The sequence below is a fragment of the Typopeltis vanoorti genome, chromosome 9 (genome assembly GCF_054136105.1).
Source record: "Typopeltis vanoorti isolate ZY-2024b chromosome 9, IOZ_Tvanoo_1.0, whole genome shotgun sequence".
Classification (NCBI taxonomy): Eukaryota; Metazoa; Arthropoda; class Arachnida; order Uropygi; family Thelyphonidae; genus Typopeltis; species Typopeltis vanoorti.
The window spans coordinates 3,620,690-3,640,689 of NC_143557.1; the positions used below are offsets into that span (position 1 = coordinate 3,620,690).

The 20,000-nt window shown below is 36.9% G+C and overlaps 1 protein-coding gene across 2 annotated transcripts in view; it reads right to left on the minus strand.

Annotated features, from left to right (window-relative positions):
• The window catches only part of Pex23 (tectonin beta-propeller repeat-containing peroxin 23), a 693,418-nt gene that overhangs the window by 469,550 nt on the left and 203,868 nt on the right, over positions 1 to 20,000 (minus strand). For both annotated transcript variants that reach the window (XM_090398408.1, XM_090398409.1), the window contains exons 8-9: positions 7,473 to 7,595; positions 1,416 to 2,043 (exon numbers count right to left, since the gene is read on the minus strand). In XM_090398408.1, coding sequence (XP_090254534.1) covers positions 1,416 to 2,043; positions 7,473 to 7,595 — 751 coding nt within the window. The remainder of the gene's footprint in view (positions 1 to 1,415; positions 2,044 to 7,472; positions 7,596 to 20,000) is intronic.

Below are 20,000 nucleotides of genomic sequence, written 5' to 3' on the forward strand. Positions count from 1 at the left end.
GATAGACTGAGGATTTGTGGACTTCAGAGTTTGATCAAAAGCAGAAGGAGAGGTGATATGATCGAGACATCTAAAGTGTTAAGGGTTAGTTACATGATCGACACTGGGGAGTTCTTTCGTAAAGGAGAAAAAACAATAGGCTATCCATGGAAGTTACAAGCGGAAATGGTGAGTAGGCGAGTAAGTAATGGTGAGTAGGCAATGAGTGGCCTTTTTTAATGGAGAGTGGTTAGACCATGGAATGCATTGCCTGATACGGTAGTGAGAGAATGAACGGTGAATGAATTTAAGGAAAGGTATGGTAGACTTTGTGTTCTTTAGGATGGACCTCCCATGATGAGTGTTATGATGCCATGGAGGTCCTGAATAATAATACTTTTCTGCTGTTTCTTGTATCTGTATTATTATTATTATTTTTACACTCCCATAGAGTCGGCAGACTCATCATGGGAGATCCATTGAACTGACAACATCTACTGTATTGAATCTTAAAACCTTAACACTTTCTGCATTAGCAGCATATTCCAGTAATGTCTTCCATTCACTCACTTTTCTCCATATAAAAAAGTTACTCCTCCACACAGCCCTCTTTGCCACACTCTCACGCAACTTCCAGGGATGGCCTTTGATTCTTCCCCTCTTGCCTTCTATTCTATTTATAATCCCCTTTGGATTAGTCTGATAGAATCCTTTCACTAACTTAAACATCTCTATCATAAAACCTCTTTACCTCCTGTCCACCAAACTTTGCAATCTGCATTTCTTCAACCTCTCTCCATAGCCATCATTCTGATATTGTCTTAGTCACTTTATTCTTGTTTTTCATACTTCTTATCTGCAAAGTAAGCAACTTTTAATGTGTGAGATTACTATAACAAAACAAAACATTGTGTGGATTATTAGACATAGTGTGACGTGGAATCAGTGGAGAGGATCCAAAGTTTCCACATCACATTATATCTAATAATCCACACAATTTTTTGTTTTGTTTGCTAATAGTAAACTCACACATGAAAGGTTGCTTACTTTGCAGTCAGTCTACAATCAGTGGACAAGAAATTTGAAGAACAAGAATAAAGGATTTGGTGGTGGGGGGGGGGTAAATCTGGAGTGTGATTAAACTGAATTTGCACTATAAAACCTGTTTCTAGAAATTCCTATTCCAATACTCCTCTGTTGGTATTATACAACCATTTGCTTCTTATACATTTTTATCTAGTTGTTTATAGTAATTATTTTCTTTATTCATATTAAATTATAGAGGATTTCTAATCACAAATAAAGAATATGACAACAGAAATCCTTTGTTGTACACAAATTATTTCAATACTCTTGAAGAGATTTTGTTTGTTTAAATATTTAATATTTAAATAAGTTTTTAATTCATTACCAGTTACAATCAATATCTACCTTACCTGAAGAAAACCATTTAGGTAAAAGCTGTGTATTCACAATACATCCACTTGCACTAATACATATCCAAGATATTACATTATTCATTAAATTATCTTCAGCCATGTTTGGCCACATTTCAACCTGAAAGTTATTTAATGGATCACCCTCATAACTACATATTGATAAATCATCTTTAGTTGGTAATTTGCATTCTTCACTTTCTGGTAAAGTGAAATAATCACTTTCAGAGGCAGTTTCACTGTTATTAATGATAGATCCTGAATCCTTAAATGATGTTAACTTCATATCACAAGTATTATCTTCTGATGAACACAATGTTAAATGATTATCATTTCCCAGATCATCTAGTAAGGCTTGGTCTGAATGCTCAACCTTAGATCTAAGTGATGATTTCAAATAATCAGCAGTATCTGAAACTGAACTATCTTGGGAGCCTTCAGAACTACTAGGAATATCATTTTGTTTAAATAAACTTGACTGGGACAATAAACTTAGAGCACTACTGCGCTTAAATAAATGGCTATGAACAGGAAGTTGAATTGCTTTCCATGTCTTGCCACTTAGTTCAGTATCTATAATGCCTGTCCTGAATGAAATGACCGAATTATCTCCATTCAATGCCCAGACCTTAAAAAAAATATAAGTAATGTTAATGTAATGTTGCATTCATACAGATATTTTAAACAACAATTCAGTTTTATTTATTTGTACACATCTCCTTTATTTAGTTATATTATATTAATATTGACTTACATGACCAACCTCCTACCAAATGAAAGTTCTGCCCTCAACATTTCTGATAAGTCATAATTATAAATCTTTGATTTGTGCACTGCCTCTTATCTCTGCTGGACTGTTTCCAGCTTATGTGATTTCCTCATAATTGCCTTTTTTTCTCTTCAAAAAGTGCACATGATTATTTTATAACACTTTTGTTTATTTCCATAAAAAGAACTGTCCCCGTATTCAGAGTACAAAGAAATGCAAAATGGTGCCAACTGAATAGCAACATTAATCACATCAGGTTCTTCACAATATTTTAAATTTAGAAGTATTAGAAGGCAGATTACTGCTGTCCATAAGTCAGGTCCGAGATCATAAACCACCTACTGCAGAGCACAGTTTCCTTCTGAGAAAGGAGATAAGTAGAATGGGCAGATAAAGAAGTTCAGTAGAGTTATATCTAGTAAGACTTTCGAAGAGGTGGGAACTTCCATCTCCCAGAAAATAGAAAAATTGACACCAATTACTGATCACTTGATCTTGCTTTAATCATTTCAAAATAATGGAAATTATTTTAGAAATGATTAAACGTCAACTAATGAGTTGGTGATACACAATATATATCTCCTTTCCCAGCCAAGCCAACTTAACCTTACTGAAGCATGACCTGTTTCTGTAAGGAGTGTTCTAGCACTTCTGTGAGTACACAGAAGTGCTAAAACACTCTTTGGAAGAAATTGCCCTGGTGAAATGTCAGCCTGCTTATTGGAGGTCTGAAGTTGCCACATTCATGTTGAGTCTTCACAGTAGCTCCCTGATGTGTCTGTCCCAACCCTATTTTGAAAGTATTTGCTTCACCTATGTAATGCGGATTAACTCTTTGTAAGCATACTGAACATGCCCTAATTAACTAGGAAGCCAGTACCTACTCTTTTTGAGGGTAAATCATTTAAAGTGGTTCTGCAGGCTGACTGATATACCTCGTCTAGCCATAAATACTGTTACAACTTGAACAGTGCAGAAACCTTTAAATCTACTTGTAAATCATTTACAGCTTTCAGCACATACAAACCACAACCATATGCTGTATAACATGCATACAGCAGCACTCAATGTTCGAAATGTCCCCTTCTGCTTTCACACATGCACAAAGTCTATGAGGCCACATATCAATGGCAACACACACAACATCCAATGGAAAAAGTGCCACTGCTCGAATCCACCTTCAAGCTGGTGATGCTGGGGTGTCGTTTCTTGTAGGCTACTCTCTCAGGGTCCAACCACAATTTGAAGTACAACGGATTCAGATCGGGACTTCCAGATGGCCAATCAGATGGTGATATGCAGTCAGGAACATTCGCCTCCAGCCACTGTTGTGTGGTCCTTGCCTTGTGTGCAGGGGCTGAGTCCTGTTGGAAAGTCCACTGCCTACCATGAAACAAGGTGTTGTTTAGGGTTGTACTACAGCTTTCAGCACAGTGTCTTGATACACTTTAGTGGAGGTTTTGATCCCTTTCTTGCAAAAATGCAACTTGGATATCCTGTGATACACCATCTCCCCTGCCACTGATGCAGAGTGATGACTTCTCTGAATCCAGGGTGTATGACACATATACTCAATCATTTTGGCAGTTAAATGACTCTTCAATGGTGAGAATTTCACCTGTGAAGAGGATATCTCTGTGTCTGTTGTTTAGGTACACTGCCAGCAGTACAACAATAGGATCTCACTCCCAGGTCATCAGTTAGTACATGCAACATCATTCTCTGTGAAACATTCATCTCTCACAATATCACTTTCTGCATTCTCACAGGATTACAGCAGACGCATGCCTTCACAGCCCTCACAAGCTATTGCATCCTAATTCAGCATGGTCTACCTGCTCTTTGGCAGTCAGATGCATCTTCTGTATCGTTATAATAGTTAACAATCCAATACACAAACATCCTACAGATCTCAAATGTTTTTAGTGTACTGAAAATAACAGCTGGCTGCATTCCAACCTTGTGAAGTGCTATTACAACTACATGGTCCTCATGATCTCCCCACTCAGTTAACCATACAGATAAACAACTCCCCCCCCCCCCTCTACTGATAAACATGGAAATATTGGCTGCCACAGTCCCACTAACGGAATCAAACTTAGGCATTCTGTGGGGGTGGCCAGGTCATGTGGATATTGTAACAGTACTTATGGCAAGACTGTGTAAAGTACACATGATTGAAAAGCTGATGGTAAGTAATGTGGGAGACTTCCCAACCAGCTAACAAGTAATTCTATTGCCACCTACTGTATCACATTATACATGATGAGTCACAATTCGAAGGTAATGTTGAGGCTGCATATGAGCACTAGACATTCCCTGGGAGGAGACATGTCAAAAAATCATTCATCCTTCACTGTCTCCTACTTAACTTACCAATATAACCAACCATGAAAATCACCAACGATGACATTACATATCGGGGGGGGGGGGAGGTCGAACTCCATAAAATAAATAAATAAATAAAATGCGTCCAAAAAAAAAAAACCTTCCACAAACACTTCATCAACATTCATGGCTTTAACACAAACATAAAATGATGTGCTCCACTACTCATAGACAGTGAAACTTGATCTGTTAATTTTCGCAGAACCTCAACTGGAAGGCTCAATTGCTCAAACTACTCTCTACACAATTCCTTCCATAAGAAGGAAATAAGTTCATTGTGAGATTTCTAAACCAAGAATTCCTCTTCGTGCAGTGTTCTGGCTAAAATGTTTCCTTGCTTTCACTTGTTGCCTTTGCCTCTCTCCTAACTCTGCCACTCAAATCTCTCTCTAGTTATCTGAAAGTTGATTTTCTACAGCCTAATTACTGAAACAGTGAGATCAGGGTCCAAAATTATTAAACAGAATTCCTTCTTTAACTTCATTGGTCTCGCTGCAAAAGAAAGAGAGAGAGAGAGAGAAAGAGGTTGAAGTAGTTACTGTTCAAAATTATTAGCATACACTGTCCATTACAGAGATTACTAGATAATCCCTACACTGAGACCTTTCTCCCCAACCAACAATCCCTCTAGGTTCACATTTCCTTTTCTATAGATCAATCTCACCATAAATTTCCATTAGTACTAGATTAGCAAATTGGATGATATCTACAATTTCTATGCCTCGTTTCCATAGTCTGATTATTGTTTCCAATTTCATAAAAAAGGTTCTGATGAATAAGTGAAATAATTCTTGTCTACATCACCACTCCACAAAAAATCTAAGAACCACTACTCAAGTGTACCAAAACACTCGTAGATAAAAATTCAACATATTTGAAATGCCTCAAGTCAAATCATAGGTTTACAACCTACACTACATCTCACAGTATCTTTAAAATAAAAAAAAATTAAAAAAATCCAAATCAGACTTCAAAAAGGGACAGATGTATAAAACTTCCCTTTTCATATAGCAGTCAAACCTTCTGATCCTTCACTAATGCTACTGGGTACCAATCTTACATACAAAACATGGAGCTGTGATAAGCAACTGGTCCAAACTGTGAAGGTAATTGTCAGATGGACCTAGGGGATGCCGATGTAAAATCTTTACTTTTCTTTTTACTTAAAATAATCAACCAACATGAGGCATAGTATATAAATTTAAGTTTATTAATATACCCCTAGGTAATATGGTGTTTCCAAAATCCACAAATTACATTTTCCTTAAACACTAGCTATTTATTGCAGCAGTTCCACTTATAAACTCTACAAGCAGCTTCCTTATCTTACTCTGTAGGAAAGACAGACTGATATAAAGAACACTGTGGATTTTATAAACAAGATAAGTAGAGTACCTAGGCCCATCTGACATAATGATCACTTTGGATAGTGTTCCAATATACTAACATACTCATAACTATTCTAACAAAAGTGTCTAGCTCTTTAATTTTTTTATACAAAGAATAAAAGTGTTTCATAGATGTTGCAAAACTCTATAAATAGTTTCTCCAACTTTTATTGACTTCTACGCCGCTTGGAAAGAAATCAATGGATACTACACCACAAAGGGCAAGGTTTATCATGCCATGTAATGAGTCACGTGTCTGTAGCCAGTATAAATTAGAGGAATATTATAATCCCAAGTCAGTGCACCTGTGTCCTGGTGAAATGGTTGTGAGAAGGGACAAAACAATAATCACTAAGTTTGAAAGAGGCATTGTGATAAGATGCCATGTTGCAGACTATCTGTTCAGCAAATTGTTGAAAATTTGGGCCATTTCAGGTCAACAATTAGTGATAACATACTGAGAAGAAAGCACAGGGAGGCAATTGCAAGTGCTACCCACAGTGGATGCCCATCACACTCACCGTACAAGACTGTACGGTGCTACAAAGGATAACATGCAAAAACCACCATTTGTTGGCTGACATATTGAATGCAGAGTTCCAGGAATCAACTGGAACACAAATCTGCACAAAAACATTCAGAACTCAGACTTACAACATGGGTTTTCAAGGTAGGACCACAATGTGCAAGCCCCACTTAACCTGAACCAACATGCAGTGTCATCATTAATGGTCCAAAGAGTGTATACAGTGGGACATGGAAACTTGGAAAATTGTGCTATAGAGCAACAAATCATGCTACACCTTCTACCAAACAGATGGACAGGTGTGGGTATGGCAGATCCCTGATGAACATCTCCTACCAGAGTGCGTAACTCAAAATATGAAATTCAGAGATGGCAGTGATGGTGTGGTCATATTTTTCCTGGTTTAGCCTCAGGCCTCTATTTATGGTGCACGAACACTGAACTCTGAGAGGTATCTGAACATTCTGGACAATGTTATGCTTCCTAATCTGTGGCATTTCTATGGAACTGACCATTGTCTCTTTCAGCAAGACAATGCACTGTGTCATAATGATGATGATGCCATAACTGCATGGTTTGTGGACATGTATGCCATCACACTTGACTGGCCTCCACAGTGTCCTAATCTCAACCCTATTGAAAATCTGTGGGATGAACTAGAGCATTAGGTGAAGTCAAGGGAAGTCCATTCCACAACAGTCCATGATCTCGTTATATACTTATAGGAAGAATGGTCCAAATTTTGCATTTATTGGTATCATATGCATGTGTAAAGTATGCCCTGTATAAGATTGATGCAGTCATTGCATTGAAAGGAGATCCTACACCTTATTAAGGTGAGTGCCATGGCTGTATGTTCCTCATAGTATTGTGTCCACTGTCTTCTTTCCAAGCGGTGTATAAAATAAAGTAAATTAAGATGCATCACTTTTTCAGTACTTAGTTTATTAGTTGGAACATTCTATAATTATTTATAATTATTTTACCTGATCAAGTGGTCCCACGCTGATCATTGACATCTCTCCAAACATTTCTATCCATCCACTTCCCAATGCATAGTCATCATTTACACCAGAATTGAAACCCTTTACCCCTTTTCTGAACCACACCTAAATATGGTGAAACCAAAGACCATTTTTATTCCAAATATAACATATATATATATATATATACAGTCAACTCACAATACAGTAAGATTGTGAGAATCAATGGCACTTTTGTAAAAAGACTTGTCAAGTGGGATATTTACACATATGCCTTGGAAAAATTAAAATAAATATGGCAAACCCCCTAAGTTGTGCCTAAAAAAAAATATTTGTGAATTGTGACTTAAGAATATATTAGCAGAATAGTGATCAACATCTTCTGAGAAAAGTAATATTTTCAATATTTACATAAATTTCCTGATGAAATAAAAGAAAAATCCCATAGTTCCAGTACAAAAAACTTCTTATTCTGAACTCTGCACACATAACTTCATGCATTAGAAAACATCAAAGTATGTTTTGCAGTGGAGAATATTGAATTTCTATTTTTGTATTGCATGCATAATGATAACAAACCAGCCAAGCCCCATGTCTGTCAAAATTCTCAGGATATCAACCCACTGTAAAATTTGACAAAATTTTATTATAAACAGAAATAGGTGTTTTTTTTCTGTCAATTAAAGATGCCAAGAAATGATATTCTTGGTTTAATCCTCTATTCAAGTGTAAGCAAACAAATTTTGCATGTGAAGTAACTTCATGATTGGGCAACTCGTATAAAGTGGCTAATGACTTCACATAACTTGCCTTATTATCCCATAATAAGGTGTGCCACCTCTCGGCTACTTGTATATGTAAATATAACTTCTGCATTACTTCAACGTTGGTATCCCTTTTGGATCTGGCTCCTAACGATGAGACCTCAATAAAAGTCAAACCATTCTGGATAGTGACCCTTCCCATAATGCATATCATTATACATGTCTGTAAGGATATGTAGACCGTGCGGTTAGCCTAGTGGCTTTGCGCTTCGCAACCATATGCCTGGGGAAGGAGTGTCCTAGGTTCGATTCCCGTCGGAGACGTGAGGAGCTGAAGGATCTTCCTCAGCCATAGCCAAGTTAGCCGGTCTTGGGCGTGGGCAGTAGGGTTTTTTCCGCCAGTTTATCTGGTGTTTTTCATCCCGCAAGCAGGCAAACCGGCCCCGTGAACACACAGGGATACAGCCAAGAATACCTTGAGGCACAGGAGTGACCATTCTATCCTCGTATTTCAGTTACGAAATCCAAGCATGCTTGGAAGGTTGTGGGCCTTAAAGGCCTGTTAAAGCCATGGGGATAGTAAGGATATGTGCTTTGTATAAGCCTCCATATACAAGTCGCCCAGTCGTGAAGTTACTTCACACATAAACTTTGTGTTTGCGTACACTTGGACAGAGGTTTAAATCATGAGTTTAATTTCTTCGCACCTTTAATTTATAGTATAAACAAGCGAAAAAACTTCCAAGTCTATCTCAAATACAGAGTGTTTTAGCAATAAGATGTGATGCCTTTTGACTACTTGCACATGGAAATATGACCTGCATTACTTCAAATCTGGTATCACTTTTAGATCTGGCTCCCACTGATAAGACTTCAATAAAGGTCAAACCAGTCTGGGTAGTGAACCTTCCCATAATGCATGAAATTACATGTTCATAAAGGTATGTGCTTTTCATTATGGGATAATAAAGCAAGTGACATGAAATCATTACCTGCCACTAACACGAGCTGCCCAGTGGTGAAGTTACTTCATGAGCGAACATTGTTTTCTTACACTGAGATAGAGGACTAAACCAAGAATATAATTTCTTGGCATCTTTAATTTATAGCATAACCAAGAGAAAAACTTTCAACATTTTTTTTCCTGTCTTCTTATTTTCTTAATGTTGGCACATAAAAACAGGGGTGCTTAAGGGTCAAAGCTATATAACTGAGAGGAAACCTCGACATGGCCTTTAAAGGAATGAGGAGAACTGACCAGGGCTTCTGAATTAATATCCAATCATCACCTTCTCATGGTGCACCCTGTTAGGTATCTACCTGGATACTGAACGGACGAGGATGAGCTGGCAATTTGCGATTTAGCCGACCAAATTGTATCCTTATTGGCTTAAACCAAAATTTCAAATGATGAAATAACATGACAGAATTTCATGATGGCTGGGGTGTCGCCAGGTTAAACAAGGTCATTGTTGTTTCCGCCAGGGAACTGAGGAAAACAGCGAAAAGTCACCTACTGGAACAAATCCTAAAACTTACCCCAACTCAACATCACCAGAGTTCAAGATCGGTACTATCAACATAAGAAGCCTGAATGGCAAAGAAATGGAGCTAGCTGAGGAATTAGATAAGTATCAGATCGACATAATAGGGGTGACCGAAATAAAAACAACAAAAACTGGTGAGATCTTTCTGAGCAATAAATACAAAATGTTATATTCAGGCAATGACAATCAAGGAAAAGAAGGAGTAGCCATAGTATTCAAGACAAAATACGAGGCTAATCTTCTTGAATGGCAAGCAGTCTCAAGGAGAGTGAAGTTGGCAAATATCAGAATGGGGAACTGGACAATGGGACTTATTTGTGCCTATAGTTCCACAGAAGGTTCTATTAAGGTAGAAGTGGAGGAATTTTTTGAGGCTTTAGAGAAAGAAACTGACACAATGAAAATGGAAAAGTTGGTCCTTGTTAGGGATCTAAATAGTAGAGTAGGAAATGATTGCCAGACATACAAAAATATTTTGGGAAAATTTGGAGAAAAGAGCAAAGCTAATAATAATGGCAAATACCTGTTGGATTTCTGCTCAGGACATGGACTGGTTATTACTAACACCATGTTCCAACATAAAAATGTGCACAAATTCACATGGAGAGAAGAGGCAAGGAATAAGAAAAGTCTCATTGACTATGTTATTGTTCATAGTGATGTTTTCCCACTGGTGCAGGACACCAGAGTGTACAGAGGATTCAAAATTGAAAGTGATCACCATTGAGTCTTGAGCAGGTTAAAATTGAATTTCATATTTAAAAATTACATGTAAGAAAGTTTTAAAGATAATAAAAGTTGAGCAGCTCTCAGATGTGAACTGTAGACTAAAATATACAAATACTATTCAAGAAAAAATGAAAGGGTTTGAGAGCAGGAACCAAACCTTGGAGATTCAGTGGCAAGCCCTGAAGAAAACACTCATTGATTCAGCCAGAGAGGCATGTGGTGAGGTTGTCTGCAAGGATAGAAAAATCTGAACTCCATGGTGGACACAGGAAGTTAAACAGGCAGTGAAGGAAAAGAAGAAAGCATATCAAAAGTTCCTGGCAAATAAGTCAGCTTGTGCTCGTAGAGAATACAGAGACAAATGTAAGAAAGCTAAACACTGTGTAAAACTAGCTAAACAAAAGTCATGGGAGGACTTTGGCAAGAACATAGAAAATAAATATCAAGAAGGTGGCAAGATATTCTGGAGGTTATTAAAGAAACTCAGAAATGGAAGAAAGACTGCTGTAAAAGGAATTAGATGAAATTAGGTGACAGATGATAAAGGTGACATGAAAACAGGAGTCCCTGATGTATGGAGTAATTACTTCTAAAAATTGCTATATGAAACAAGCAGTGATGACAGTATAGTGGAAAAAAAGCAGTGACCAAGCATGCAGTCAGGAATACATATCCATACTTGAAGTAGAAAAAGCCATCAAAAGTTTATGATTTCTGATTTCATTGAGTGCAAAAGAAGTACTTTCCTTACTTTTTTCATTATAAACTAACCTAACGTAACGTAACCTAAGCTGTTATAATTTCTATTGAGAATGAATACCTATATATAAAACCTATAAATATGTTTTTATTACGTTTACCAGACTCCTCTAGGAATTATTCACTTTAACCGCTTAAAGTGATCAATTCTCGTAAATTATTCACTTCTAAAGTGATAAATCCTGTTATTAATAATAACAGGATTTATCACTTTAACCGTAACATATACACACACACATGAGGCTGGTCGGAAATGTTCTCGGCCTAACAACAACAACAAAAAAAAATGAATTCAGAATTACAAAATTATTTTTATTTTTCAACATAATCTCCATTAAGACTAATACATTTATTTCAGTGATGCTCTAGCACCATTATCCCATCCATGTAGTGGTTCTCAGTATGATCTGCAAAACAAAATACTCCTCTACAGCTGCAATCACCTCTTGATTCTAAGAAAAACGCTGACCAGTGAGGAAGAGTTTTAGCTTTGGGAAGATAGAAAGTCAGAGGGAACCAAATTTGGGGAATAGGGTAGATGTTCCAACAATTCATAGTGCAGATCCCTTAATTTTCCCATTGCCAAAACATCTTTGTGGGCAGGTGCATTGTCCTGATGAAAGATGATTTTTTTTCCTTCTGCAAACCGGGTCTTTTCTCACGCAATTTTTCGTCTAGTCTGGTTAAAAGATCAGAATAATATTCCCCAGTTATTGTTTTACCCTTTTCAAGATAATTAATAAACACAATGCCTTTAGCATTCGAAAACATTGATGCCATGACCTTTCTTGCTGATAGAACTGACTTTGTCTTAAAGAAGACATCTTTAAGACAAACGGCTGAACAACCAGCTTCTGTCCACTGTTTTGACTGCTGTTTGGATTCTGGTGTGTAATGGTGAATCCAAGTCTCATCCATAGTAATAAATGAGTGCACAAAATCAGTGTTATGCTTGTTAAAATACTCCAAGCAATGTTCAGAGATTTTCGTGGGAGTGCGTTTTTGATCTGCTGTGAGCATGCACAGCATCCATCTTGCACAAAGCTTTTTCATTTGCAATTCTTCATGCAAAATATATCCTACACATTCTATGAAATAGCTACAGTCTCAGCAATTTCATTAACTTTGACTCGTCCATCATCCGATACCAGATCATGCACCTGATCAATGATTTCTGGTGGTGTTACACTTTTTGGACTTCCTTCAGGTGGATCATCTTCAAGGTTGGTATGGCCATGTTTAAACTTGGCAGCCCATTTCTTAACCCGGCACTGGTGAGGTAGGAAAATGTAACAAAAGTGGTAAATTGGGGTCCCACAGGCCCACGCAAATAATGTAGTGTATTAGAGAAATCCATATCCTTTTAATCAATATTAGATTACATATTAAGTGTCCTGTAATTTTACAGAATAAAAACACAGATCCACAAAACTCATGGTTACTGACTAATTTTAAATCAATTTTAGTATCATCATTTTGGCTAAATGTTCCTCATCTGTCAAAGCATCATCCATAAGTTGACGTAACCTCTGTTCTCCCTGCTCGTAACTCATCTGGTTAAAAAAAAAAAAAAAAAAAGATATTATTCTCAAAATACACTCTAAATATTTATGAAAATGTATTTGCTTATAGGTTTCATATATTAGAAGAATATACATGAAAACAACTTACATTTCTGAAGTAAATATTGTCACACTTTTGGTAAGGCAGGGTCTGGTGGAACTCAGTACACTTTACACCTCTGCAAACTAAACTTGCTTGCGTGTGACAGCCTGTCGTCTATGGCATCAAGTAGCTAGTTACGGGAGGGGAAGTTATACTGAGGCATGACTCATTACTACTCATTGTTAAAAAGTTATAGTCCATTTAAAATCTTTGGGGTCAGTGACACTCCACCTTATTAAAGACGGGTTAATTGTTGAAAATGAAGGAGAAGAGTGCCCATAAACTTTTATGAACTTCAAATGAATTTCTTTTGGCATTAAACCTACTTTTACAGAATTTTATAACCGCACGATACTCAATTTTATCCATTTCAAGGGATACAGACAATACTTTTGCTTCAGACAGCTGTATAAAACAAACTACTTGATAGAATGACTTGCAATTTCACATGGATGCTTATGATAGATGTACCAACTTAGAAAAAAAAAAAATCTTGCCGATAGTATTGTCATCTATGGTCAAGGCGCCGAGAACTTTTCAGATCATCCTCGTATGTGTATATGAGGGCTGTTCGATAAGTCCATGAAAGTCTAAGAGATGCCACCACCAGTACATATTGAGGTTATTTTTAGTTGCTGGCAACTGTTGGAGAATCACACACTAAGTTTCAGTCAGGTAGATCTATTACTCTGTTTTTGGTGTTCATTAGAATTGATCAAGTTCCTTGATTTGTGAAAAATGAATGAGAAGTGACGCTGAACGTCCTGGATGTCCTGTTGAGGTCACCACTCCAGAAATTATTGAAAAAATCCATGATATGGTAATGGATGATAGAAAAGTGAAGATGCATGAAATTGCTAAGGATGTGGGCATCTCAAATGACCGTGTACATAATATTTTACATGAACATTTACATATGGGAAAACTATCTGCAAGATGGGTGCCACGTTTGCTCACCCCGGATCAAAAGTGTCAATGTGTGAACTTGCAGAATTGTTCAATTTACGCTACGAAGTCCTTTCGTATCCTCCCCTACTCTCCAGATTTAGCTTCCTCGGACTACTATCTGTTTCCAAACATGAAAAAACGGCTGGCAGGAAAGAGATTTTCATCAAACAATGAGGTGATTGTCAAAACAACTGCCTATTTTGAAGAGTTGGACAAATCATACTATATGGATAGGATCAAAAAACTCGAGCATCGTTGGACTAAGTGTATAGACCTCAAAGGAGACTATGCTGAAAAATAAAAAATGTTGTCCCAAAAAAATTGTTTTCTTTGTTTTTGCACAGACTTATCAAACAACTTTCATATATATATATATATATATATATATATATATATATATATATATATATATATATATATATATATATATATATCATATTCCCACTCTCCTCCTCCTATTCACGAGGTTTTGCAATTTACATTCTCTTAATCTAACCTCTTACTCAACATTACATTCCAAAGATGACTGCCAACCTTTGTAAATCTTCTCTGAACCCCTTCTAATATATCCTTGCACCTTGTCACCTTATAAACCGATGACCAAATCTGTGCACAATAATCCATACGAGGCATTATAAAATGGAATCGTCACCTCTTTATTTCTGCACATCATGGTCCTCTGTATCATTGCAATTATTTGATGTGATGACTTTACAACTTCCCATCATTGCCTACAAAATTTTAAAAACTTACAGCCTGCAATATCAAACTGACAGATCTATTTATCTGCTCATTCATACAATCCATTTAAGTCATCCTGCAAACAGTCATGCTATCCCAATATCATCAATATATGAATTAAATAACAATGGCCCCCAATACAGGGGGGAGACTCCTGCGGCACACCCTCAGTGTGTCGCAGGGCTCTCCCCCCCCTCCCAGGACACCGCACCTCCATATACAACTTTCTGAAACCTATCTAACAGCCAGTCACCAATCCAACTCACTAGTCTGTTATCTTATCCCATTTTTAATAGCTTGTCGTGTGGCAATCATTCAAAATTCTGCAAAATCTAAGTATACCACTGTATATGAATCTTCGATGTAAGACAATTGTCACCTTCTTATAGTACATAAGTTAGTAAAACGTGATCTCCCTTTAACAAACCCATGCTGACAACCACAGAATATACTGCTGTTATCAACCCATTGTTGTATCCAAGCTCTCACCAGTCTCTCTTACTTTTTTTCATGACTCCAGATGTACAGATTGGTCTATAACTTCGTAGCCACAGCCTTATCACCACCTTTATGCAGTGAAAATTTTACCTTCTTTCCACTCTCTTGAAACCTAACCTAACCTAACCTGTGTTGTTGTAAGACTCTTATTAAACAGGCACACCAATGCTACTGCCAAATCCTTTAAGATAGTAAGTGATAAGTTATCAAATCCTATCTCCTTATTGACATGAAACTTATTTATTTCATCATATATATCTCCTGCTAGCTCACAATTAAGCCATTGTCTCCTATGTCCTCTACACTTGAGTGTATTATTATACACTGATGAGGATGAAACGCTCTTATAAATGTTTTAGTGAATACTTCAACAAAGTCTTCTGCAGCAGTTACCATTATTTTCATCCATTAACATCATCTGACCATAATCACTTTTCCTTCTACTTGCCACATATCTGAAAAACTCTACAATTTTTCTTGGTCTTGTTTGCTAATTTCTCCTCATACTGTAGTTTTGCTGTTCTTACCAATTGGTCACCTTCCTGGCTTGCTCTTTATACTCTTATGCAACTAACTGTTACCATTATTCATCTTATATTGCCTCCACAGGATCCTCTTCTTCCAAATTTCATGCTTAATCCCTTTATTCATGCATTTGACAACTACTTCAGCTTTTGACTTTCAAAATACATTCGCAGATTGATGTTGTTAAATATCTTTTGATCAAATGCCATGCAGTGTTTATCTCCTTCCTGCTTGACATCTCATTCCATGCTATAGCTCAAAGTTGTCTCCTAAGCTTTTTATAATCATCAGCCTTGTAATTCCACATATATCCTTTTATTAGAGCAGTCTTCATATGGCTATTCAGTCTATGTGATCACTTTCACCAACTCGAGGGAAGTGCAAACCCTCTAATGAAATGATCAGATCTAAAACTTTCAATCCTTGTGTACCCTCCTTGCCATTCAATGTTGATACCATTATGAACAAAAACTCTTGGACATTGCCTCTGAGTTAAATATTCATTTATTTCTCACTTGTTTGAATTTCTTAACTGTGGAAGGAGAAAAGAAACCTTTTCATTTTTTACTTTAGAGTTATAGATTTTTTTTCTTTTTTTTTTTGGTATTAGAATAAACAGAAAGTGAAGTCAGATAAAAGCTAGTAAAATGATTAACTCAACAAATTCGGAAGAGGAGGAGACAAATCAAGGAGACTTCTGTTGTTCTTGACCTTCAGGTAGGACAACTGAATTTGTCCCGTGCTTTCTGTTTGTGTAAGCCGTATATATTGGTAGTTTAGTACCAGAATAAAAATGACCATATATAGTAAAGCACATCTCCCTCTACAAGCATCATGCTGCACAGAAGAAATCAAAATGAAGCAAATTTTTGTTGTGGTGCTAAAAATAGCACATAGACACATTTAATGCATGCCATATTGTTAAGATATTTGCTATAGCTACTTTTAGAATTCTAAATTCCTTTCATGTTTACATATTTGAGATGGGCTGTATTTCACTTGAGTTGTGCCTCAAGCTAGATTGTATTTTAGTGCTGCAATAAAACTTTTGCTTTGTTTCGTTTACATGGTTGCCCACTCAGCCAACCAGGCCAGGCCGGTTTGCTGAGTGGTTAGCGTATCCGCTCTCCAGCGAAAAGGCTGCGGGTTCGAATCCTGCCATGGGCATGGCTGTTTGTGATTGTCTGTGAAAATACTAATGGTGGTGGTGGTTGGCAGCAGATGGCGTTGGTGTCGATGATGAAATACTGTTTACCACATATTAAATACTCTTTTAACTGGGGAGTTAATTCCTTGCAAACTGAAAGCCAACAACAATTAACATTGTATGCTGACAAGGGATCAAGTTTACATCCAAATGTACAAAAACTTTTTTCTTCATTTATTAGGTGCAGTATCCTTTGTGAATGTCATCTTTTTCTTTTTTTCTTTTATAAACTTCTTTATCCTCATTGTTTCAGTAAACAAAAATTCTTAATTGACTGTAGGCAGTTTGGGTATGAAAATATTTAGGAATTTATTTACTCTGTCCAGTGATTTTGAAACGCCCACCCACTAGAGTATTGTATTTAGTGAAACCCCTGAAAAATGGAATCACATTGGAAGTAATTTGTCAGTTCTTCCAAATAATTTAAAAATATGCAAAAGAATTCGCAAACAACTTTGTAGAACTTGTCAGATTCTTCTAGTAATCCCTCACTGATAAGTTGACCAAACCATAGTAGATAATTTTGTGCCAATAAATTTCTAATCCCTATGTTCCATTAGCAAAATTTTCATATCAGTCAGAGCCACATATAGTCCTTAGTTTTCAATATCATCATCCTCGTCTGTCTAAGGCAGGTTAAGGCTATTGTGAACAATAGCTTTCCATTCCAATCTACCCACAGCCAAGTTATTTCTCTAAGAGTTCAGATCATTTATACTCTTGATGTTTTCTATATGTTAAGAGTAGAAGGATCAACTGATCCTTCTACTCTTCTATTTCAGAGAATTTGAGGAAACCTTTTAGTAGACATTCCAAACACATGTCCATACCACTGTAACTATTTTTCTCTGGCTCTTGTTATTATTGAAATATGGTAGTGTAATTCTTCTCTATCTCCTTACTGGTTTTCATTTCATCCACGATGTTTTATCAATTTTCTTTAGCTTGTCAATCTTGATTTTCCTTCTGCTTGATAACCCAAACCTCACCACCATAAAGAACTGTGAGCAATATGATTGAACCATATATTTTGATATGATTTTAAGTGATAGCTTGCTCCACCTTTGCAAGGAGTGCTCTGGTGTTGTACCACCTTACCCCAGTCCTGAAGATACTTTCAGGCACAAACTTTGTTTGCTCACACTTGGATAAAGGATTAAACTAAATTTATTATACGTTTTGTTAATAGATAGCAAATGACAAACTGGGCAGTCACAACAATATATATTTTGAAAGAAACATGCAAAAAAAGCACTATGTTGTTTTGAACATAACTGGTAATTAGTTTACGGAATTAACAGCGCATATAAAGTATATTAATTAAAGGTAACTTTAATAAATAACTTCTATATTTCGGCAACGTCACGTTGCCATCTTCAGGAACATAAAGATATGGTATGTGCATGCAGGCACTAACAAAAGCAAATGAGGAAGAAAGCAAGAAACTAATATTGTTCCTAAAGTCCTAATGGTGCCCTCTGGTGGGCTAATTTGGTTGACTTGGCAGTTGGGCTGAAGTTCTCAAAATGAAAGTCTCCCAAATTTGGGGTAGTTTCATGCACCCAAATTTGTTGAGGTTAGGAACGTTTTTTAGAGCTGCTGAAGATTCCTTGAATAATCTCTCGTATTTAAACTTGCTGCGGTGTATTATTTTTGTTTTCTTCCAACGAATTCTATGGTGAGTATCTAAGACATGGTCTGCCAGCCCAGAGTGGCTGTACTGGTGGAACCGGATGTAGTCTTTGTGTTCTGAAATCCTGATATTTGTTGTTCTGCCTGTTTGGCCAAAGTAGGACAATTTGCAGCTGCAAGGGACCTGGTATACACCAGGTAGGTCTAGGGGAAGTGGTTGGTCTTTGGTAGAGCGGATAAAGGATGCCAACTTTTTATATGGTTTGTAACAGGAAGTAAGGTCATATTTTCTGAGGATATTGGTTATTTTCTCAGAGGTGCCCTGGATGTAGGGGATGGTGATAGATTTGGTGTAATCTTTATTGTGGAAGCGGAAGGGGGGGGTTGTGGTTTACTGGTTTGAGTATTTTTTGGATTTTTTTGGGGTTATAGCCATTGGCTAAGAAAGTGTTGTAGATGTGGTTTAGTTCAGTAGTTAGGGACTTGTCATCTGAGCAGATTAATTTTGCCCTGTTATATAGTGTTTTTATCTGTTGCTCTTGATCTGTCATAATGACATCGAGAATTTTAAATGTAATAAAACAAACACTTATTTCATGTAATTGAAAAATTGGACAATAGTTTTTAGTTAGATACTGTGTTTCTGATGCAACATATGGTTTTGCTGGAGTCTATACAGCATAGTTTCTGTGAGAGGGGACATGTGATTTGTTAGTTAGTGCCATTAGTAATTCCAGCTGTCTGTAATTGCACCGTTTGTTGAGAAATATATTACACAGACTGCAAAAGGCTCTGTACCATATTCAAGGATACAATAAAACTACTTGTTTTTCTTGCATCTGAAGTATAATGGCTGTTGGGGAAGGAGTATATATGTTAACTGCGGGGAGCGGGTTATCGCCTTGACGTGAACATGTTCAAACATTAAATCATATATTTAGTTTAATCCTTTATGCAAGTGTAAGCTAGCAAAGTTTGCGCCTGAAGTATCTTCAAGGACTGGGGCAACTGATGGCAAAGGCAGACTGACTTCACATCACTTGCCTTAGTATCCCATAATGCAAAGCACATCTCCTTGGCGAATATGTATAATGCTATGCATAATAGGAAGGGTCACTACCCAGACCAATTTCAACCTTTATTGAGGTCTCTTCAGTGCATTACCCAGACCCACAGGTGATACCAAGTTTGAAGTAATGCAGAAGTCATATTTTCCTATACCAGTTGCCAAAAGGTGTCACACCTTATTATTAAATTACTCTGGATTAGAGAAAGACGTTGGAAGTTTTTTCACTTGGTTAGACATAAATTATATATTTAGTTTAATCCTTTATCCAAGTGTAAGCAAAGTTTGCCCTTGAAGTATCTTCAGGACTGGGGCAACTCGTAGCAAAGGTGAACTGACTTCACATCACTTGCCTTAGTATCCCATAATGCAAAGCACATCTCCTTGTGGACATGTATAATGCTATGCATTATGGGAAGGGTCACTACCCAGACCGGTTTCGATCTTTAC